The sequence below is a fragment of the Chenopodium quinoa genome, unplaced genomic scaffold, assembly GCF_001683475.1.
Source record: "Chenopodium quinoa cultivar QQ74 unplaced genomic scaffold, ASM168347v1, whole genome shotgun sequence".
NCBI classification, from domain to species: Eukaryota; Viridiplantae; Streptophyta; class Magnoliopsida; order Caryophyllales; family Amaranthaceae; genus Chenopodium; species Chenopodium quinoa.
In genome coordinates, this window is record NW_018743697.1 from 785,937 (window position 1) to 808,677 (window position 22,741).

Consider the following 22,741-nt stretch of genomic DNA (forward strand, 5'->3'; position numbering starts at 1 on the left):
TTTATTATTTGACAGGATCCTTAGATGTTAATGGGGCAAAGCGGATGTTGGCTGTTCTATCCCTATCCCCACCTAATATTTTCATCCCCATCCCCGCAATGGGTTTAAAATTCATCCCCATCTTCGCCCCGGTGGTACAGTTCCAAAATCATCCTTGCCCCGTGCCCCACTTGGATATCCACCTCCACCTAATCCCCGCTTTCTAAATACAAAATCCTACATAATTAATATAGATTACAATTATAAAAAATCATTGTTTATAATATAAGTGTATTACAAAGTGTTATATTTACTATTTTATTTTACATATTTTTTTTTATAAAATACTATAAAAGTATATATAATTTTGTTTTTAAAAATATATAAATAAGGGTATTGGATGGAGATGGGGCAGGTACGAAGTGGGGTGGGACGGGTACAATCTAAAATTCACCTCGCCCTATCACCCATAATGGGTATGGTTTTTAGTCTCATCCCCGCCCCACTACCCGCCAAATCGAGACCCATTCCCGTCCAGATACATCTCTAATCCTTAGTTATTTGGACTTTTGGAGATGAAGAGATTTAATACGAAGTACATAAGAAGGGAGAGAGAGAGAGGCGTTGGTCAGAGAGCAGACTAACAAAGGGACCCACTTTGATTGCTCTCCTCTCCTTGCCTACACATCTTCCTTGTCTTTTCATGTCTCCTTCCTAATTTCTCCCTTTTTTTTTTCTCCAACTTTTTATTTTTTTCCACAATAATAATTTCTTGGGTAGTAAAGATAATGGGTAATGGCTGCTGCTTCGGCGACGCCGGCGGTAGAACGGCGGTTGGCGGTGGCGGTGGTCAGTATAAGCATCACAACGACGGTCCAAACGACGCCGTTAGTTTCTTCCTTAAGTCTCATGGTTACCATGGTCTATTCTCTCAGATCGAGGTTTCTTTCTCTCTCCTTTGACTGTTTTTTTTAACCGTTTTTGGAGTTTGACTGTACTTTTTTTTATGTGGGAATTCTGTAATTTGTACACTATTTCTATTATTAGTAAGATTAGTTGCTTACCTTTATTCTTCCAGTTTTGGAATTCTATGTGCAATCTTGTTCTTGTTGTGATATTCAGCAATTGCTAAAATTGAAGTTTAATTTTGATTTGTAATGTGATTGTTGGAGGTTGTAATACTATCTTGGCTTTGGGTGGTACAAGGGGATTGTTTAATTTGAGCAGTGATTAAGTATTGCATTCTTTGGAGCGAGTTTGTTTGTGAAATTCTTGTCAATTTAAGGAGTTTGTCGCGAAGAATAAGATTCGGTTCTTGTGTGCTTTGGAGGGAAAGGGAGAATGATGAGTTTTCATTTTATTGGAATAAGTAGAGAAATTAGATGTGTTTGCTGACAGGGGTGCTGGCTGCATTATGATGGATATATAGCCTTTTGTTTTGTTGGTCAATGAGTATCAATTTTGTACTAACTCGACGAGCTAGGACAGTAGCAATTAGTTAATGAGAGTGTTTATGGGTTACATTCTAGAAAGGCACCTTGGATGGAATAATGCCGGTCATATAGAGGAGTTTGAGGAGATGGAATGGTTTCTGATTGTGTTTTTTCTGTAGAATGGATAGGGAAGATGATGAGTACAACTGTCAAAGTAAGTGAAAACCTGGTCATCATTAAACCAAGTCTTGTAGCCTATTTTTGGTAGTGGTACTCTAAAAGACAAAAAATAAATTTTGCTCTGAGAGCGTCAATGTTAGAACTCATGGTTGATTTCAGTGGAACATTGTGAGTAGGACTTGTGGTAAGGTTGTTTGCAGCATTTATGAAACTACTTCTATTCGTCATTGCATATCTGCTCAGTTGTAGTTTCTAGAGACATTATCAATGCACAAGGCGCCATCAGTGGTCTGTATTTGTCAATAACCACAACCATTGTCTGTTTGATTATATTCTTTCTTCCAGCACAGGACAAATTTAATGCTAAAATCATTTTTATTTCTTTTATCCTTTTAAGGTAAGGAGAATGACCCTGCTAAATTGGTTCCTCCCATAAGGCAATCCAACCCAACTTTGAATGTCTAATGCATATGACGACTATTTTATGGATGGAAGAATTTAAGAAAGGGCCACCTATTTGCATCAATGGCAAAGTGGGGGGGGGGGGAGAGGATAAGGGGATCCCCACCCCAAAGAGCTCCTAGAGGAATTGATTTGATCCTATGATGTACAAGTCATGAGACCAAAAGTTAAATAGTTTATAATGTTGTTTCTAGAGGCATTATTTATCATTTAACTACCTTGGGGGTGTTTGGTTCATCAAGTTGGAATGGATTGGTATGGAATCTCATACTAGAGAGGTATGGATTCAAAAACCCATACTAGCCCAAAGTAGTTTGGTTTTATTGTTGGAATGGACTCTATCCTTCATTAATAGAATGGATTGTGAATCTTAGGGGGAGGAGTGGGTATGTGATTCCATGGATATGGGGGGAATTAGTATTCTTTGGGTATGAGATTCCATTACTAAAATCCTCAACCAAACAAAAAACTAGATGGAATGGATTCTAACTCCATCCTAACCCATTCCAAATGATCCAAGCAAATGACCTTAGTCTCTGAAAATTGATTCTTGGTGTACAAATCATATGTCAGTGAACAAACCAAAAGAAGTCCTTAAGGGATTCTTAGTCAACAATCATAACAGATCATTTTATATAAGGTAAATTGGGCTTTTAGGGTTCTTTTTTTCTTTTCCAAATGATTTTTTGTGTATTGGACCCTTTTTTGTCCTTTTTATTATATCATATGATTATTTACGACGATTCATGTTAGCAGACTCCAAATCATTTTGGGACTAAGGCTTTGTTGTTGTTGGACCTTATTTTGGAAATTTGATACTCCGCCCATCATTAATTTGTATACACAAGCAAATGATACAATTCTAAGTTGAGAGGAAAAGTAGAGATAGAAAATGGGTGGTGGGTAACTTGGTATGGACCCAATTCTAGAGAAAATATTGAAGAAAAACTTATTAAAATTACTAACTCCGTTTAATAAATGATCTTAGCCCTTGTTATACACACAAATCAATACAGTAGGAGAGATTGTTAATGTGATAAGTGTGTGTTAGAAAAGGGTGGATAAAGGAAGAATGAGAGTGTATAAAGCTGGGGTGGGTGCATGGTTTTAAATCTTGGATGTGGTTGCGATCATGGAACCATTTATGCGGACTATGCTGGTGGTATGCTACTGTTGTTGCAACCTAATATATCAGCTGTGATAAGCTCAAATCCTTTACAATGTGGTCGCGATATGGTGAGGTGGGCAATATTTAATACCATGGGTGAGTGGAAGAAAAGATAAATAAAGTACTACATTGTGAGTGGGAAGGTGTAAATATTGTGGGTTAAGGGGTAAGATGGTAAAAATTGTTTGCCAAAAACATAAGTGATAAGAACTTTTTGTAACGGACGAATACTGAAAGTGTTAAATCATTAAGAAATGTAGGTAGTATATCATTTATATGGGGACACGTGTTTGGTAGATTTACCTGTTAATATGGGCGGAGGAAATAGTATTTCTAATCTAAGATTCATAAGGCATCAGCTATTCTGACTAAAACTGATCGTGCTTTAGACAATGGTTGTGAAGGTATTTGTAATTTGTTTCAGGATGTTTAATAGGTGGCAATGTGTACAGATGCTATGAAAGTTCGTGTTAATTTAGCAAATTGCATAAAATACTTTCATTAAATTAACGGTCAAGATTTTTTATAATATGTAATAAAACAAGTGCATAATAGATATTAATGGTCAAAATTAACTGTAACTGTAAAAATCAAATGCAGTCCAGTAGCTTGTAATGAAGAGGGGATTATGGTATACAACATGACTATTCTGTTGATTTATTTCCTCCAACCAGCAGAGCTACCTGGATTTATTGTACTTGTGTAATTTTCATGTTAGTTTCTGTGGCAAAATTAATATTATACTCACGTCTTTCGTCCGCAAAGGGAGCCCTACACTGTGGCTCAGCATTGCTTGTGCCTTTCTTAGGCCAAAGAACTAAACAGGCTGGATACACCCCACCCCCCCCCCCCCCCTCCCAAAATCCAATGACCCTCCCACAACCAGTTTTGGGTTTAACCTGGGGCCCAACTGATGTCCATCCTCTGTTCAGATTCTCTTTTGTGAGAATTACAGAGGGTGTACATCAAATTTATGTTTGAATAGCAACATTTTATAGTTTTGTCACATAAAATGGCTACAACCAATCCTGCAGTAGTATAGGTTCTAGGCATAGTGGTACCTGATGATTAGGTCTTGCTAGTAATTGCTAACTCTTTCTCTGGTGCTATTGTGCAGCTGTCACTGTCAGCTTCAAGCTTACGGGATCGGGATGTGCTTTCAAAGGTTTGTATATCCAAATTTTATGTGTTATGCTAATCCGCAATTGCTATTGTTTGGCCTGTTTAATTTTTGTTTAAATCTGACATTGTTAACTGCTGGTATTAAATTGTCCAAAATGATTGAAACTATTTCCATTCAAAGTTGCAGACTTCCAATTTTTACCTCTTTACATTCCATAGAGTACAAGTCTCATTGTTTTTCATGCTTTGCATTAGTATTTAAACTAAAATTACTTTGTGAGCATATAATTTCTACTTGTATATGTTTTTATGCCTCTATGTTAAATCAGCAACATTGCAAAGATTATTCAAAACTCAAGCATGAAACGTTTGCTTTTTAAATTTGTTCTTGGTCTTTTATCAAGGTGTAATTCACAAGTATGCTCAGCAAGGAATTCAAGTTAGCAAGTAAAAGCACTTTGATTGGTAGAAAGACTGTCTGAGTTTTGGTTATGATTATGCATCATTTAAGCATGAAGCATCTGTTTTTTAAATGTGCTCTTAGTATATTATGGGTGTAGAACATACAAAAATGCTCCTTACTCAAATCAGCAGGTAAAACTTTTGAGATTGGTAGAAAAAGAGTGAATGTTCAAATATGGAATTCGCTAATCTAACTGCGTATCTTCTTACTACTCTTTGCATTTCTATGGGAATATTGCATATATGGCCATCTTGACTGGAGCTTGTTTGTTGCCCAAGCATTTGTGTGTGTGTGTGTTTTTTTTTTTTTTTTTTTTTTTTTTGCTTATGTTTCATTTCTGCTTGTAGAGTGATCCAATGGCAGTAATTTATATAAGAGGAAGAAATGGTAGGCTTGAAGAACTTGGACGGACAGAAGTTGTATTAAATTCACTAGATCCTACATGGATTACAAAGGTCAATGTAACATATCATTTTGAAATTGTGCAGACACTAGTGTAAGCTCCCATGTTCTCTCCTGACCTTCTGGTGTGTATTTTAAAATTTTACTTGTTTTGCCTGATTATGATGCCTAAAATTTATGTTTTCAGGTTTCGTGTTTTTGACGTTGATACTCAGTTCCACAATGTAGATGTACAGGTACATGGAAGGCTCCTAGTCTTCTCAGCAGTTTTAAAATTTCAATGTATTTCTTTATTGTTTTTATAATGATTGCTGTTATTGTGAAATTCTTGGTTACATTTAGGGACTTTTAATATGATTAAGGTTTGCATAGTCCTTGAAAAATGAGGATTTGAAGGCAAATTGCATACTATATGTATTTATTTACTTGAGAAAAAAAGATTAGATGTTAACTTAGCCTTCACTGGTTTCATCTTGTTGTCTTATATGAGTTGTGAATGTGGTTCTTACTTCATACATCTTGCTATATGTAGGAATACATATTTGAGATTTAGAGCCTTTAGATTTTTGCTCTTATCAACATTTCTGAAATGGGTAATGCTCCATACTCAATTTTATATTGGTAAAATTGTTTGTTGGAAACTCTATTTATTCCTATTCGAGCTTGTAAATTGATAAAATCATTTTCTTTCCAAAAGAAATACAATTAAAAAAATGACGAAAATCAATGTCCAATTTGGCACCCCTTGTCTGTTTAGGCTTCCCAGAACACACGTGGAAAATTAATATTAGGACTTCTCATTGAATGAAAATATTAGTTCTGGTCATCTTGTTTCTTTGTTTTTTCCGTTTTCCTATAATCTTGTTCGAAAACATTATGAGAACCCTTCAGGTGTCTTTGTTATATTCGGTTTAATATAGTCCTTCAGGTATCTTTCCAAAAATGTAGGTTTTTTTTATTCTCATGAATACAGAACAATTTCATTGTTGGGGCCTATATTTGTGGCCAAGTTTTCAGCAAAAAGTTTTGTATAGGGAGAGAGTATGACCTCTTTCCAAGTTATTGGAACGAAAGACTACCATATTTGAGGACTGATGAGTGAGGAAAGACTGAGAAGTAGCTAGCTGAGTAGCAAAAAGCTTAATTTTATCTTGCATTCTATTGCTACTGGGACTTACACTTATGAACCATACAAAGTATTATTCCCTGAATGTGGAATTTGACTCCTATGAAAACCTGATATAATGCTGTATGAATAAACACCTGATATCTAAGGATACACATGGAAATAGGAATTTCATGGCCTAATCTTGAAGTTGGGGATGTATTTTCATGGCTAATTCTTACACTCTCAATTTCTAGTGGAACTTTGATGCAAACTTGTTAACGCTTTGCAATTGTACTGATGGATATTGCATGAATAGTAAAAGTTACTTTCTCTGTTTTCTAACATGATCTCACATGACTACATTTTTTCTGAACTATAAATCAGCATAGCCAGTCAAAGTGAATAATATGAATAGTGTTCCAGTCAAAGTGTTGCATGTAATAATAAAACGGAGGAAGTACGTTAGTACCCATACTAGTTTTTCTAAGGTTACTTTTGTAAACTCAAGACATCATTTTGTATGACAAGACCTTTTTGCTCCCGCAGATGCTTAAACTGGATGAGCAGCAATTTCTAGGCGAGGCTTCATGTGCGTTGTCAGAGGTATACATGGATTCACATACAGAGTATCTTCCCTTTAGAATTTGGTGTCATATCTTATATTTTTGCTTTTGAAATCTAACCCTGCTTCTAAGAGATATTTGTGTTTTTGTGGTTGAGAGGGTTGGCATGATTGTAAAGAATCTGTAACCCCCATGATAAGATGTTTATGTAGATCCTAAAATTTCATCATCATCCAATTTAATTATAATATTGCTGAATAATGACTGATGTATTTTGTTACGTACTGAATGATAGTTTTCATAATATCTATTTTATGCTATCTGTCTTATATTATTTTCTGATTATAAATAAACTTCATGTCTTTTTTTACTAATGATCTTTTCTAAACAAAGTCAACAAACCATCAATTGCATGTGTACACTTGCTTGTCATATCTGATGCTTGAATTTGCTGTTACCATCCTTGTGCTATGGGAATGCAGATAGTGACCAGATCAAATGGATTATTGACTCTAGACCTTGCGCATCGTGAAGAAAACTTGAAAGCAGCCCATTCAGGAAGCTATGGGAAGCTTACAGTTCATGCTGAAGAATCTATGAACTCTAAGATCACAACCGAAATGCTACTAAGGTGTTCAGATTTGGAAAATAAGGATCTCTTCTCTAAAAGTGTATGGGATTAGTTATTTACAAATTTTAACTGTCGATCCTGCGCTGTACGGTATTCTTTTTAAGCATGCATTGTCCAAATTTATTTTGCAGGATCCCTTCGTAGTGATATCTAAAATTGCAGAGGGTGGTATACCTATTCCAATTTGCAAAACGGAAGTTGCCAAGGATAATTTGGATCCGGCTTGGAATCCCGTGGTCTTAAATATTCAGCAAGTTGGAAGTAAGGTATGAAGAGTGAAAATATTGATCTCCGTCATTATTCTATTAATTTGTTAATTTTATTTTTCCCGAATCTGTGATGGTGCAAGCTTTATCAGAAACATGCCAAAATATTATACTGCAGATCAAGCTATAAATTCAAACAATTCTTGGCCTCTTTAAGTGAAACTGCTCATCTTTTGTGATGCAGGACAGTCCTTTAACTATCGAGTGCTTTAACTTTAACAGCAATGGGAAACATGATTTGATTGGGTAATGAGACATCATATCCTCAATTAGCAGTCAATATGTTAAAGTTATTTTGCTGACTTTATCTCCATATATTATTCAGGAAAATCGATAAATCACTAGTTGACTTGGAAAATATTCATATGAGTCAGAGTGGTGCAAATCTATATCTACCCGCTCCAACTGGACATGACTATAACAATAAGGTTTTAACATAGTGACATAATTGAAATTATAGTTTTACATTGGCATTCCTCTATTTTGTATGATGAGTTTGGCAGTGTTGGCCCAGGTTTTGAAAAGTCAACTCTTTGTGGACAAGTTCTCAGAGAGTGTCCAATACACTTTCCTTGATTACCTGGCTGGTGGATGTGAGTTGAATTTTATGGTGGCCATTGATTTTACAGGTGAGTTCGTAGGCACTCCAGGATCTAGGCTTCTTTTTGAATTCTTATGGAGATTATACTTTATATTTTCTGACGAACTATGGGACATGGTTTGTTTTCTCTAGTTCCCTTCAGAGATGATTTTATGGAAATTTTCTTTCACTCCTTTTCATTTTATTGGTGTTTATCATGTATTCATGTGTGTGAGAAAGAGCTCTTGCAAATTGCAAGAAGAGAGGCAACAGAATATTAGATAAGTCTAGTGGGCTACTCTTATTGCAAACTGGTAATTGGATGGAAGCTCATTTGAACTTGTGTCCTATCAATCTACCACTCCTCCCTACATGCACATGTAGGCTTTTGTGGAAAGGCAGAGAGTTGAAACTTTAGTAGTGATTTTTTATGAATGGAAAGCACATTGGTAAGTTCTGACTCAGGTATCTTTTTTATCAGCTTCAAATGGGAATCCACGTCTTCCTGATTCCCTACATTACATTGATCCATCAGGTCGCCCAAACGCTTACCAGAAAGTAAGAAAATGGTAATTTTTTTAAGATTAATTGGGATCTGAATACACTTAATGTAGATAACAGTGAGCTATTTTTTGTAGGCAATTTTGGAGATTGGGGGATTACTGCAATTTTATGATTCAGACAAGCGCTTTCCTGCCTGGGGATTTGGAGCACGTCCAATTGATGGCCCAGTCTCTCATTGCTTCAACTTAAATGGAAGCAAAAACTACTGTGAGGTGTGGTATTCAACAATACTTCTCATTCGGAGCTGATTCACTCCCTTCTTTGGTTGTTGAACCTCACATGTTTTACTGTTTTCAGGTTGAAGGGATTCAAGGAATAATGACAGCATATACAAGTGCTCTATACAATGTTTCACTTGCGGGACCAACCCTTTTTGGTCGTGTTGTTACTGTTGCGGCTGATATTGCCAGTAAGGCACTTGCTGAAGGACAACAAAAATATTATGTTTTGCTAATAATCACGGTAAGATATATTTAAATGCAGAATGTATTTCTGTAATGGGTATTAGGATTCGTGCATGGTTTGTAAGTCATGCGTTTTGATCTCCTTGACCAGTGATGCCCGAGTGCCATCAAGTCATTTTGTCAACTGAAACTCTGAATGTTTTTCCAAACCATTTGATGCTGTGACTGATATTTCCTTCAATAGTATGACTAGTTGTCCTTATTTTTATGGTCCAATTATGTCAGACATCCTTAAACCCTTGTAAACTAGGTGGTTGGAAGTCGAGATTGACAGGGCCTTGTTGAGCAATATGAGAAATTTAGATGGATGAGAGTTGGGAGAAGAGAGAACTCAAGATGCAAGAGTGAGATAATGAAAATTTATAGGAAATTTAGATGGTGGATTTCTGAGGGCTATCCTTCATGAAGTGTCAGTGCTCTATTCTCTAGATAAATTCTGTTTCAATCCTAACAGCTCATTTGGTTGATGTGATATTGTGATGAATTAATGCAGTGATAATGTATGTTCATTTCCTTTTAATGAAATGTTATGTATGGACTTTCCTATAGCAAATGTTTTTTACCGTCGTCTTTTTTTGTCATCGCTCACAACTTCATCTGTAAATATAAATTCCTCATGACTATGACGCACTACTTTGTTGAAAGAAATCTCTCAATAATGCTTCTGATTTTTAGAATTTTATTAATCAGGCTGAAGGAACTTAAAGATAACTCTGAAAAATCAGACGAAAAGTATTGAATTCAAGTGCTTTATGATTGAGATTATGCAATTTGTTAACATGGGGATGCATTCTGTAGTTCTAAGTAGACAGGATAGGCTCACTTAGGCTAATGAGCTAACTTCTAGTGTTGGAATAGTTGCTTATATTCCTGTAAGCTTCTCTGACTCCACTTTGTATTTCTCCTTTTCTGTTGCCTTGAAAGGTGTTTCCCCCTTTGAAAACTGCTTTAAACTTGTTATTCTCTCACATGCTCTTTATTGGAGTAAAATTGTGGGTGATTGATATGCATTCTAGATCTGATTTGACTTGTTTTCAGGATGGAGTGATTACAGATCTTCAGGAGACAAAAGATGCTATTGTAAAGGCATCTGATCTTCCATTGTCAATACTCATTGTTGGGGTTGGAGGAGCCGACTTTAAAGAGATGGAGGTACGTATATGCTACAAAGGGCAATTCTTATGTGAGACCATCCAACACAAATCTTACTGAGACATTATTTACAAACTTATTGCCATAATAAGTATTAAACCGTCCTTAAAATCAGAATAAATTAACCCGTCTATTATTGTGAAATTATCTAATTCATCTATACAAGACTTTGCCTACTACATATCAGAACATATGCTCATTAATCCTGTCTCAGCGCTAATCCTTCAATATTCTTCGTGCAGTTTTTAGATGGAGACAAAGGGGAGAGACTTGAGAGTACAACCGGGCGTGTCTCATCTCGTGATATAGTGCAATTTGTGCCATTCCGGGATATTCAGGGTCAGTTTATTCTCTTCAAGCTTGCTAATAAGCATCTGGTGTAGGTTACTGAGTTCTGTTTCTTTTTTTGCAGGTGAAGAAGTCTCTGTAGCACAGACACTTTTAGCAGAATTACCCACACAATTTTTAACGTACATGAGGACAAGAGACATTAAACCCAAAAGCATGATTTTGTGATAAACTGTACATATTTATTTATATTTGGTTTTAATATTTGCTTTCGGTGGTTAATCGAGTCAAAATTATCAGCTCGATGCCTAATTTTTCATTATTTTGTTTTTATAATGTTTCTTTTTTCTTTCTTTTTTTTTTTTAATTTTTTTTTAATTTTTTTTTATTCCCTTTTTTTATGTAATTTTTGTTGTCTCCTTTATAAGGGGAGCAGAAGAGAAAGGTGAACCCTTGTGTCTTAGGCAGAAACAATATTTCAATGTAATACAAAGCCATGTTTGTTCTTTACATTGCAAGGTGCAAATATTCTTTTTTTTTTTACCCCAAATTTGTTCTAGTGTTTGGGGGAATTAGGGAGACACAATGGTCCATCTATGCATATATAAAAATGAGCACATGTTTATTTTTGGAATTTTTTTTTAATATGAAGATGTGATTATTATATTAAAGCTGTCATTTTAGACAAATGTACATTGTTTGTATAAGTTTATCATAAACTCGTTTTCTAGGAGATCAATCCTTAACTGTAGGCAGGCTATCGCTCACGTAATCTTTGTTCTGCGAGAATGGCTTTCTCTGATAGCCCGGGGCGCAGCTGGCTCAATACCCAGCAGCACAGGAGTTTGGGGGCTTATATTATTGAACGACTCAAGTTAATCATGGAATACAGAGTATTTGTATTACGAGTACTAAGATTTACAAAATTATACTTTTTTTCTTGAGTATAAATCACAAAATATGCTTTAAAAGTTTAAATATAAAGTATGTGAATATATAGAAGTTCAAATGGTGCAAGTTAAAAAGAACGAAGGAAGTATGCCTTTGCTTGTTTTTCCATAAGTGAAACTGATAGTATTATTAGTAATGTATCTTGTTGACTTGTTGGTGAACACATGCTAACTGATATCGCTCACTAATCACTGTACACACTAACAACACCCACTTTGGTGTAATCACAAATATGTTCTAATATTTTTTTCTAGTTAAGCTTATATCTTTCGTTTGTTGCATAGCACTTTTTGGTTTTCAAAGTGAAAGAGGATTTAGTTGTTACTTTGTTTTTACAAAAGCTTCAATGAACTGAAAATTAATACTTGTATGTATATTTAATTGATGTAGAATTACATTGATTGTGGATAATATATTACGAGATTCGTGAAAAACTTCATCCGGATTTATGAATATGTATATGTTATGTCTTTGTCCGATTGTACATGACAATATATATCATGCTATGCGTTGTTACTGACTTTATTGTTAATTAACTAGATCTTTTTGTATCACTTTCAATTCACGATTTTATGTTTAGAATTATGATCGTGGTAAAAATACCGTAAAATACATGAAATGAAAACTCAATGGATATGTCAAAAGTTAATGATCATAAAGTTAAGTTGATGAATAGTGTTAATAGTCAATGGAACAACTAATATGACATAATTCAGGTCAATGATCATATGAATAGTGTTAAAAGTCAATGGAATAACTAATATGACAAAATTCAATGGAGAAAGTATATTATTATTGTCGTCTAAAAGTATCAGTATGAAATATAATTTGAACTAAATGTAACAACTCAAGTATACTTTATAAAATACCCATTTGGTGCAACACGACTTAGCTTGGCATGGCACATTATGGGTTGTGCATCAATGCACGTGCCTGAATTACACAATCTTGGTAAGAAAATACTTTTTCTTAGCTCATTTCAAGCATATCCTGCAAAAACACAATGCAATGTGGAATTGCACAATCTAACCCTTGTCTAACTTTACTAGTTTCGTTTCTCTCTCTTTTTCCCTTGTTCCCTTTGTATGGGATAATACCGGCACCAATATGGAGCAGGTAACCAAGTCGGATTTTCGCATTTGGATCACAACCAATACTGGCCCATTACTATATCAGCCTATTTCGCCATCTATGTGGAGACCTGCTTCCACCCAAAGCCAACTTGACAAGACACTCACGCGGACCGACACGTGGCACCTGCTTGGAGATTTCTATAAATATCCCAACATATCTTACTTCTAAGGTACAATTTTCTTAACCTAACCACTCTCAAATCACAATTCTACTTATATCATTTCATTACCGACTTTAGCATCGGAGCGGTTATGCTCGGACAAATTCTGAGGGCAGCTAATCTACATTGATTGTGCAGATATCCAGTTAGACGATAAACCATTATCAGCCCAGATACAAGTTATCGAAGCTTACCAGGAACACCCTTCTCTCCTTAACTGCTATCCAAACATAGTGGTAAGCGTTTAATTAATACCGAAAAGTTAATTCCAAAAAAAACAATAATAAAATAAAATAAAAGTGACGCGGTTTGGGAGACATGCAATTCATTAGCAAGCATGCTCACAAAGTAAGAAACAGTAGTAGTTTGGTGTGGAGTACTCGTTAATAGTTAGTGGTAAAGGTTACGTTGTGGATCTTATCACAATTCACGAGATGGCGTAAAGAGTTGATGGTTCACGCCATCTTATTAAAAGTGTAGGCAACAAAATCAAGCAGTCGGTTATTTTTTCATACTAAGAGATCCTTATTAAATGATGGCTTCCAATGAAACTATACATTTTTCTTGCTCTTAATCATCAACTTTTTTTGGTGTTCATGCGGCGAACGTTCGATAAATTGCTCATCAATTGAGATAGGGTCGGCCACCTAGCATGAGGTAACTTCACTTTAATCACTTCAATCTCTCTGTCTAAAAAAAAAACTTCACTTTAATCATGAAATTTGAAAAGAGAATTAAAAATAAAAGTGTAAGAAAAGAAAATGAATTATTTCTTAAATAGATGTTCGTTCCATGCATTTAAAATTAGTTGTCATATTGTCACAACTTTCGTAACTATACAGTATAATTGAAGTAATTTATGCATTTTGCTTAACTTGATCTCAAGTTACTTGCTCATTTTAATTTTGGGGTGTTTCATTTACATTATTGATTGCTCTCATGCTCTTTACCATAAGAGTATTTGTTACTACTTTGAATGTTAATCAAAGGGTTGGCTCGGACCTGTTTCGAGCTAACATGTGGGCCATTCAAGCTGATTAATAAGAACAGGAGGGAAAGCTTCCAGCCATCAATAACTTAGTACTAAAAGCGAAACCAGTGATAACACATGCCATCCAGTCTTCCACTGATTGAAAATTTTCCCTCCACTTTTTTATTATTATTATTTTTTTGTCTATCCTTCATAAAAAGTATTTTATAGCCTAATATTTACGGATTTACCTTCCACTTTGGTGATTATATATTTTCCATATACACTCAAATGAAATATTTTTATATGTATATATTTTACATTAACTACTTTTGTTATAAAAATGAGCATAAATATATTGTATATTAAAAAACTATAATTTGTTTTTTTAGTATACAATTGTTAAATTAATATCATACTTCACTATATAATTAAGTAAAATCCGTGCATTACACGAGACTTTAACTAGCATAGATTATAAGCTTGAAAATTCAAAGGCTTCTTTATTTTTATTTGCCTCGGATTTTCGTGCCAAAAATGGGTAGCTCTAGCTCTACTCTTGCATCTTCTTCTTATTAATCATTTATGTAATGACATTCTAGGTTCTAATGAATATGACCCCATAATTTTTGAACCTGAACGAACGCAATTTTTTCCTTCATCCTCCTCCTTCATATTCTCTGCCACGCAAGGAAGGACGCACATGCCAAGGGAGAAGAACAAGAAAGGTAAATTATATTTCAGTGTCCATTTTTGCAAGTCAAATAAGCGTAAAAGGATCAAGCTCGGAGTATTTTATGACTCATGTCCGTGATCTTATGTATCTGCCTTCCTCTTTTTTTATATTGTCAAGCAAACCATGAATGTTGTACCCCCAATCCCCAGTTTAGATCTTGTGTTAATATAGCTAAGAGAGCTAAACTCTCGCCTTGTTTTTCTTTGAGTGTCAACTCAGTTGTGAGCTAGCCTCTTTTTTGGACCGTTGTAAAAATAAAAAATAAAAAAATAATAAAAAAAGGACATTTTAGGAAAAGCTAAACATAAATGAATCATGTTGTGACTAATTTTTTTAAATTTTTTTTGATTATATTCAATACCATGTGTACAATTGTACATTACTCAAGTGATATTATTTTATTCAATAAATAGGGTTTTTTTTTTCTTTTTTTTTTACAGGAACTAATAGTTTAATTTTAAAAATAATACAGTTCTTTCATTTTTTTTTACTGTAGTACATCATTATTAGTAAAATATTAATCGGCAGAGCATACATTAGAAACCGTAAAAAAAATGAAAAAAAAAAAATTATGAAACAAAGGATACACAGTTTTTTTGTTTTTTTTTAGGAAAAGGATACACGTAGCTACTAATACATACAGTAATAAGCAAAAAAAATCTTTTGTCATAAAACTTGTTGTATGCTTTATTTTATACGGTTGATTATCTCCTTCAAATAATTGGCTAGTTAATTTTTAAAATAATAATTAGTGTTTCGGGTGAAAACAATGGGACCTTGTCGAAGGTCCGATGAAGTGGAGAAGACTAGATTCGATCCAAGTAATGTTGGGCCGAAGGTTTCCTGCACAGTAAACACACGTAAACTAGCCTCGGGGGTGTTGCCGAGGAAGGCCCCTCCGATGCTAAAGTCAGTACAGTGCGTAGAAAGAGAACACTATGCAAGAGAATTAGTTGCTTGAGGCTTTGCTTGAATGAATGTACAAATGTAATATTGATGGCTTTTATACCTCTGCATACATGGAGAAGTTGGGCCTTAGCCCAATTGGCTAACCTTGAGGACTGATCTTTGACTTTAGCACAATTGGAGAGATGAACCTTGACCTTGGGCTTTTAATTGGATCATTTAATGCCTAAGCCCAATTGGACTAAATTGGACCCAAACAATTTGCCCCCCAGACCCGATTTGGAAGGATGACGGGTCGGGTTTGATTTAATCAGAAAAGGAGGGAAGTGAATGATTTAATTAATCCAAAAATTTGAATTTAAACCGTAATTAAACCGTAATTAATGAGATAACAACAGTTAAGGCGGATAATTGTGGAAGTTGGACGGATAATGGGCAATTTAATCGCAAGGTCGTGTGTTTAACGGTTACTTAATGGGGTATTTAAGAGAAATTGAAACGCGGACTCCCCGTATTCCCATTTCTGGAGATATAATCAGAGGCGCGTCATCTCTCCTCACTTATTCACAAACACAAACCCAGAATTCTCGAGAGAACCCAAGAACCCGCATCAAAACTTCGCAAACTCCCCGAGCATTAAGCTTAGAAACTGAGACTTGCCACTACCAATTCGTAAATCGGCAACTTTCGCTTCAGATTAAGGTAAATTCCTTTGATTTTAGTTTATTTTTCTTCGAATTTGAACTCCTTCCCCTTTTTTTTCGACTTTTTTCTTCGAAATTATCAATGGCGAGAGGAGTTAGGGGTAGAGCCCGTGCTCCAAGAAGAGCAAGGCCAATTCCCGATCCCAGGAACAGGATTGGGACCTGGAATGGACGAAGAGCAGAGTCTGACCCTGCCGAAGGGATCAGGGCGACTCCAGTTTCCTCGGCTCCTCCTCAGAGAACGGAGGGGCCGAGCGCTTCTGGGCGGGACGATGAAATTCCCGCTGTCCTTTGGGATATCCTTCCCGGGTTTTCAGAGTGGGAGGATGCCGAAGTAGCTTCGGCCATGATAAAGAACCGCCCCTACTCATGGTGGGTGGAGAATGCCGAACAGTATCGGTTTGCCGAACAAATTGAGTTGCATTACGGCATCCTTGAAGCTGATGGGTATTGGTGCCGAATGCCCGTGGCATCCGATAGAATCCATCGTCCACCCCCGGGGTATGTGGGGGTGTACACAAGACAACTTCAGTATGGGCTGAGGTTCCCTTTGGACGTATTCGTCCGAGACTTGCTGATCCATTACAATATTTCCCTATGTCAGCTAACTCCTACTAGCATCCGAAGGGTGATGACATACTTATGGGTCTGCAAGTTCTTCAGATATGTGCCGAACCTGCACTGCTTCAAAAAGCTTCATCGGCTAGTGCCAAATATTCAAAGTGGGCACGGAAGTCATGGTTCTGGGTGGTACCGGATTGAGTCTCGGCCCCAGTACCTAACCATGTGGCCGAACGACTCTTCAGACAAGGACTGGAGAGGTCAATGGATTTGGGTTAGGGCACCCACGGACCCGGGCCACCCTTGCGTCTTCAGCGCTCCCCGGTACCTTGCTGAGCCTGATCCCGACATGGGAAGTTTAGGTCCCCCCGCAGATAACGGCCCAGATCCAAACCTTAATCAACAAAATATCTTCGGCAAGCTGCCGAACCGGGGGGGCAGCGGCCGAATGCAGCATATCCCGGAGACTTGGCTCCCCGATACGCATTATGTTTTCCAAGAGAACATGCTAGCAGCTGTCGGCCTCAGCCGAAAGTTTAAGGATGGTAAGCTTCTTCGGCTGGGGCCGAGGCTTTTTAATTATCTCTTTTTCTCCTTTCACTTCGCTTTTTTATGCTGTGCCAACCTAACTGAACTGACCTTTCCCCTTTTCTTTTTCAGAGCGGGACGAGACCAACGTCGGCATTAACTACGCTCGTCTTGGCGTCAACCGAGAACGAGTTGTAACTGATCGGGCCCCCTCTATCACTGAACCGCGACATAGAGAAGTTCATCTAGACTCTTCCCACTTCCAAATTGAGGTTGTTGCTCTGTATCAAAGGCAGAAGCCTTGGTGGAAGAAGAGAGATCCCTGGTTTCAGCTGCTGGACGAAGAAGCTGAAGCTGCCCGTACGGCCAAAGAGGTTGCACGGGTTATTGAAGCTTGTGAAGGAGGAGAAGGGTCCTCCAGGGCTGCTGAAGAAGAAGCTGCAGCTAGGGCAGCTGAAGAAAACGAGGCTTTGCTGAAGACCTCGGTGAGCTTTCAGACTTAATTTTGTCTGTTTCTGTTTGTTGTTTTGTTTTTACTCACATTCTTCCTCCCCCCCTGTCTTTTACAGTCTGAAGAGAGTAATAAACACAGAGAAGGGAAAGCCCCTATTCGTTCCGAAGACCAGATACAAGAAGAGTCCTCAGACTCAGACATGGACGAGCAGCCGCTTCAGAAAAGGCGCCGAAGAATGGCCATCATCGGCCCCCATGACTTTCAGCGGAGGCCGATGACCATCGGCGTCGAAATAAGGGAACCCGAGGAAGGAAATGATCGCCGAGGGTTCCCCGGCCACCACCTCAATCACCTCCAAAGACCCCTCTGCCACCTCCCGAGATGGAGGTGGATCAGAAAACTCCCGAACCTAAGGGAAGGGTCCAAGAAGAAGTTCAAGAGAGTGCTGCTGAGCACAAGAATGAGGATGCCGTGATGCCCAGTGCTGAGGGTTTCACGGCAGACATTGCAAGAGAGGTTGAGGCTTTCGTCCTCACCCCTGAAGAAGAAGAGGTCATAATAATTGACTCTTCTGAGAAGGAGGATGCTGAGCCATCCAAAGTTAAAGAAGCTCCGTCGTCATCCTTTCCTTCCTTCCAGACTCTGTAATCTGGAGAAATGGTTTCTCGGCCCCCCGAATTCCAATCCCAGATCACATCTGGGACCTCATATGGGGTCAGAACCGAGAAGGTGCTGCAGCCTACTTCGGCGATTTTGCTGGCACGTCCGAAGTAGATAGGGCAAGAATCTGGTCGCTGAAGGCCACTACTGGGATGGGCGAATCCAGCAGATCAGTTCCTGACCCAGCCAGGTCTAACCAACTGCTGATGATGCAGGTGATTTTCCTTGCCTTTATCTCCTCTAAAATTCAGCTCTATTTTTTATTTTAACTTGTGCTCCTGTTTTCAGTTTGTGCACAATCTGACTCTCACCGTAGAGCTGATAGATACCCTACAAGATAGGGTAGACGCTGCCGAGCACGACAAAAAGGTAGCCGAAGAGGAGTTAAAGCTTTCTAAGCTGAAGCAAGCAGCAGCTGAAGAGAAGCAGCAGAAGGGTGAAGAATACGAGAAAAAAGCTGCTGAAGCCTTCAAAACCTTCTGCGATGCTATGGAGAAGGAAGTTTTTCCCCCACTGATGGAAGGGGAAAAATTCCTCCAAGAGCACATGGGAGTGGACATCTCCAAATTCAAGGCTACCATTGAGAGCCGAATCCAGGAAGGAGCTGCTGCACAAGCTGAAGTGCAGCAACGGCTAGAAGCTCTTGAAGCCAGCAGAATGGCTGCTGAAGAGATGCTCCAAGCCAGGGATGTCCAACTCTCAGAGGCTGCTGCTGCCGCTGAAGCTCAGAGAGCTAAGCTCCAAGAAGGTGAGGATCAGCTGATGGCCAAAAAGGAAGAAGTGGCCCAGGCCCAGACAGAGGCTTCCCAAGTTCAGCAGCAGCTGAATGAGCTAAAAGGTTCCTCCTTCAAGCTCGCCGATGAGCTGAAGAAATCCAAGGAAGACTTGGAGGAGACCAAGAAGAAGTTGGCTGATGCTGAGGCTCTACTCAAAGTCTGTGTCTATACCTAGGAAGAATATGAAATGGGTTTCAGAAACGGGTTCAGAGTGTGCCGAAGAGTCTGCCTTCATGCTGAGCCGAAGTTGGACTGGTCCAAATGTGCTGAATGGGTCCAGAATCCCGAAGACCCTCATATGAAGTATGCAACTCCAGTCGAAGCTGAAATCCTTAAGGCTGAGGAAGCCGAAGAAGAAGCTGAGAGAATGGAGTTGGAGGCTGAACAGAGGGAAAGGGAGGCTCGGCAGAGTGCAAAGCCTGCTTCTTCTGCTGCTGGGGCTGAGACCACCATGAGGCCCAACAATGCTGACCAGTTTGATCCTCGGGCTGAAGCATAGGAACTCGGGCAGTCGTCTTCAGAATCTTGCGGTTCATCATGCGCTCAACTTTAGACTTGCCGCTTTCTGAATTTTTTGCCTTGTTTGTTTTTTGCTTCAGCTTGCCTTGTCGTACAAAACAATTTATTTTTTTGCTTCTGTACGTATTTCGGCAGCTGTTATTTTCCGCTTGTGGGCGGCTGCCGATATAGTTTCTTAACTTATTTGAACTTGTAGCTCAATTTCTGAGCATAAATTATTAATTTGATGTTCTTTTCTTCAGCTGCTTTGTTTTTTGAGTGCTTTACTGTTTCTTCAATTCTGCTGAACATAAACTTGCACTGGTAGTGCTTCTTGCCCCCCAGAAATTGAAGTATGGCTTCAGCTGAATAAACAATTTCTTTATTTCTTAAAAATGGGTATTCGAAACACTGGGCCAACTAAAGGCAATGCTTCGGATAATGGCTTTCTGGGATAGGAAATATCCCAGAATTGTCCATGGACTCATGCCTTTGGAGAACAAATCTTACTGAAGCTTGACTTCAGCTGAAAGAATAGAGTTCTTTAAAAGAGAGTCAGAATCAGAAACCTAGTTACCCGAAGGCGAAGGTTTGAGACGTGGCTGAATAAACAATTTCCAACAGTTGCTGTTATCCTTGATTTTCTGTCTATCATTGAAAAATGGATATCCGAAACACAGGGCCAACTGAAGGCAATGTTTCGGATAATGGCTTTCTGGGATACAAGGCTCAGTTAAGGCAATATCCCAGAATTGTCCATTACTGGAGAAGTATTTGACTTCAGCTGAAAGACCAGTGTTCTTTAAAAAGACGAGTTTTGTCAGCAATCTGAAACCCAGTTACCCGAAGGCGAAGGTTTCAGACGAGGCTGAATAAAAAACCCTTAAAGAGTAGATAGAACCAAGAAAACTTTGAAAGGATAAAAAGTTGCAAACATTTATATAAATGGTGGCTCCAAGGCCTTTCATTAGTTCAAAATGTACTTACAAAGATTGTCCTGCCCCGAAGGGTTTACACGTGATATTTTTTCAGTACATCAGCGTTCCAGTGATTTTTCAACTCAGTTCCATCCAACTGCCGAAGTCGGTATGTCCTGGCTGAAGCTCATCACAGATTTCATAAGGCCCTTCCCATGCAGCTGAGAGTTTCCCATGGATTCGGCCTTTCTGAACTGCAGCAGCATTCCGAGGACAAGGTCTCCAGTTTTAAGAGGCCTTGCATGGACCCTTCGGTTATAAAATTTGCTGATTCTCTGCTTATAAGCGGCCATCCTGTCTCGGGCTGAGTCTCTTACTTCGTCGAGGAAATCGAGAGATTCCCTCATCAGTCGCTCATTCTCAGCCGAGAAGTGGTGCACTCGTAGGCTCTCAGAGCCAATTTCCACTGGAAGAACGGCTTCGGCACCATACACCAGTTTAAAAGGTGAATAGCCCGTTGCCTCTTTTTCAGTTGTCCGAAGGGACCAAAGGGTTCCAGGGAGCTCCTCCAGCCACTTGGACTTTTGATCTTCCACCCTCTTCTTGAGGGCATTTAGGATCTGTTTATTTGCAGCTTCGGCTTGTCCGTTACTTTGCGGGTGGCATACCGCTGAATATGCCAGTTTGATGCCGAACTGATCTGTATACCGCTTCAACGGTAAGTTATCAAATTGCCTCACATGATCGAAGACAAATACTCTCGGGATGCCAAAACGAGTGATGATATTCTGCCAGATAAATTTTCTGACAGTTTGCTCTGTAATGTTCGAGGCTGCTTCGGCCTCGATCCATTTACTGAAGTAGTCAACACCAACTATCAGCCATTTTTTCTGGTACACAGCCTCTGGAAATGGTCCTAGTATATCCAGTCCCCATTGGGCAAACGGGAGTGGATTAAGGATCGGCTGAAGATCCCTTGCTGGCTGGTGGATAACTGGAGCGTATTTTTGACATTTTTCGCATTTCCGGACCAGCTCCTTAGCATCTGCGATCATGGTGGGCCAGTAATATCCAGCCCTCAATGCCTTGTGGGCTAAGGTCCTTCCCCCAATGTGGTTCCCACAGATGCCGAGGTGAATCTCCCGTAGGATATAATCTGCATCTGTTGGTCCCACGCATTTCAGCAATGGGCCTGAGAAGGACTTTTTCAGAAGTTCCCCCCTGAAGACAATGAACCTTGAGCTGGTTCTCTTCATCTTGGAGGCCAAAGCTTTATCTTTGGGAGTTTCTCCCCGAAGCTTGAAAGCTAGGATGGGGTCCATCCGACTAGGCTCTGGGTCAGCGCAGCACACTTCAGGTGCTTCGTCGACACTTCTCTCTCGACGCACTTCTACATATACAGATCTGTTCAGCTCGGTAAGAGATGAACTGGCAAGTTTGGAGAGTGCATCGGCTTGAGTATTCTGACCCCTTGGGATCAGCTGAACCTCAAAAGTTTTCAGCTCTGCAATGACTGACTTGGTCTTGGCAAGATAAGCTATCATGGAGGGCTCTTTGGCCTCGTAGCTGCCGCTAATCTGATATGCAACTAGCTGAGAGTCTTTTTTCAGGCAGACATGATCGGCTTCCAGGGAGATGCACAATTCTAGGCCGGCGATTGCTGCCTCATATTCGGCTTCGTTGTTCGAGGCCTTAAAATTAAAATTTTAGTGCATACTCAAAGGATTTGCCTTCGGGAGAAGTTATCACTACTCCTGCCCCCGAACCGTTTTCGGTGGAAGATCCATCCGTAAACACGGTCCAGACTTTCTTTTCATTGTCTAGCGCTTCTTGGTATGAGCATTCGGCCAAGAAATCCGCTAGAGCTTGAGCCTTAATGGCAGCCCTCGGACGGTAGCTGATGCTGAATTCGGTGAGCTCAAAAGCCCACTTGGCTAGCCTACCAGATTTTTCAACCTTGC

General features: G+C 38.7%; 1 protein-coding gene across 1 annotated transcript; it reads left to right on the forward strand.

The window, feature by feature from the left end:
- Positions 1 to 597: 597 nt before the first annotated feature.
- Positions 598 to 11,467, forward strand: LOC110684023 (protein BONZAI 1-like). Its single transcript, XM_021860414.1, has 16 exons — positions 598 to 920; positions 4,340 to 4,387; positions 5,155 to 5,303; positions 5,397 to 5,445; positions 6,864 to 6,920; positions 7,363 to 7,551; positions 7,643 to 7,777; positions 7,962 to 8,023; positions 8,103 to 8,205; positions 8,292 to 8,406; positions 8,839 to 8,915; positions 8,996 to 9,133; positions 9,219 to 9,383; positions 10,424 to 10,537; positions 10,780 to 10,876; positions 10,950 to 11,467. Exons 1-16 carry the CDS (start codon positions 768 to 770, stop codon positions 11,051 to 11,053), a joined length of 1,755 nt encoding a protein of 584 aa, XP_021716106.1. The 5' UTR covers positions 598 to 767; the 3' UTR covers positions 11,054 to 11,467.
- Positions 11,468 to 22,741: the final 11,274 nt, after the last annotated feature.

Excerpts from the sequence above, each read along its gene's own strand:
- LOC110684023 (XM_021860414.1), top strand. The coding sequence starts at position 768 with ATGGGTAATGGCTGCTGCTTCGGCGACGCCGGCGGTAGAACGGCGGTT. Across the intron at positions 8,407-8,838 it reads GGTGGCCATTGATTTTACAG|CTTCAAATGGGAATCCACGT; the intron begins GTGAGTTCGTAG and ends CTTTTTTATCAG. Across the intron at positions 9,384-10,423 it reads ATGTTTTGCTAATAATCACG|GATGGAGTGATTACAGATCT; the intron begins GTAAGATATATT and ends ACTTGTTTTCAG.